Source organism: Empidonax traillii, unplaced genomic scaffold (assembly GCF_003031625.1).
Source record: "Empidonax traillii isolate 1590-97213 ecotype Southwest subspecies unplaced genomic scaffold, ASM303162v1 scaffold167:size2001844, whole genome shotgun sequence".
Taxonomy (NCBI): domain Eukaryota; kingdom Metazoa; phylum Chordata; class Aves; order Passeriformes; family Tyrannidae; genus Empidonax; species Empidonax traillii.
The window spans coordinates 1,133,328-1,134,653 of NW_020955360.1; the positions used below are offsets into that span (position 1 = coordinate 1,133,328).

The following is a 1,326-nucleotide window of genomic DNA, read 5'->3' on the forward strand; positions in this document are numbered from 1 at the left end:
GGAGCAACAGAGACAAGAGCTGGAGGTGCAGAAGCTCAAGGAACAAGAAGAGCAACAGAGACAAGAGCTGGAGGTGCAGAAGCTCAAGGAACAGGAGGAGCAACAGAGACGAGAGCTGGAGGTGCAGAAGCTCAAGGAACAGGAGGAGCAGCAGAGACAAGAGCTGGAGGTGCAGAAGCTCAAGGAACAGGAGGAGCAGCAGAAACAAGAGCTAGATGAACAGAAGCACCGGGAACAGCAGGAGCAGACACAAAAGGAATTGGAGGAGCAGAGGCATCAAGAATGGGAAGAGCAGAAGTGCAAAGAGCTGGAGGAAAAACAGAGACGAAAGCTGAAGGAGCAGAAGAGGCTAGCACTGGATGAATTAAGGCAACAGAGCACTGAAAAAGAGTGTCAAGAGGAAGAAGAAAGAAATTGTCCGGAGGAACCAAAAGTACTCAAGGAACAAAATAAGGAAGAAATACCGAGACATGACCTAGAAGAGAAAAAGCTTCAAGATACTGAAATAAAACTGAAGGATAAAGAACCTGAGAGCCTCAAGCAAGAGAAGAAACAGGAGAAACAAAGGCATTTGAAGGAGAAAGAAGAAAAGACAGAGAAGGAACAACCCCAGCAAGTAATAGATAAGAAAAAGAAACGGGAAGAGCAGAGGAAACACAAGCTCACAAAACAAATGCACATGGAAAGTTCAGAGGGTGTGCTACAAGACGAAATAAAGCAGCAGAAGGAACAAAATGGACAAGAATGGAACAAGCTGAAAGAGCAGAAAGTAGACACAGAAGGACAAAATCTCCAGCAAACCCAAGAAATATCCTTGGAACAGCCACAAGACAAGGATCAGTTGTGTTCCGGAGGGGCTGATAAGCATCCAATAGAGGAGAAGCTCCAAGAAGGATCAAGAGCCCAAAATCTCAAACAGCCAGAAAAAGGGAACAAAACAGCAGAAGAAATACTAGCCCAGAAACTGAAGAGAGATGTTGAGGCTCAGGAGCAAAAGCGCATAGGGGAGGAACTTCGGTGGCAAGAGGTAGATGAAAGACAAACTGCGTCCAGACCCTTCACATTTCAAGTGTCTTCTGGAGATAAACAGATCATATTTCAGAAAGTAAATTTGAGTCCTGTCACGCCCGCCAAAGCAACAGGACCCTCTTCTCCATCTGTCAAAGACTGCAGGGTGCACACGATCAGTAAGGGCTCTCATACCCTCCCGTCATCTGCGTGTGTACCACACACAGCTATTTTGGTTACTGGAGCACAGCTGTGTGGCACAGCAGTTAACCTGAACCAGATTAAGGACACGGCTTGCAAATCATTACTTGGCTTAAC

The 1,326-nt window shown here is 46.2% G+C and overlaps 1 protein-coding gene across 1 annotated transcript in view; it reads left to right on the forward strand.

Moving 5' to 3' along the window:
* KIAA1211 (KIAA1211 ortholog) overlaps positions 1–1,326 on the forward strand; it is a 55,018-nt gene that overhangs the window by 43,163 nt on the left and 10,529 nt on the right. Inside the window, exon 8 of the mRNA XM_027885541.1 lies at positions 5–1,262. Coding sequence (XP_027741342.1) covers positions 5–1,262 — 1,258 coding nt within the window. The remainder of the gene's footprint in view (positions 1–4; positions 1,263–1,326) is intronic.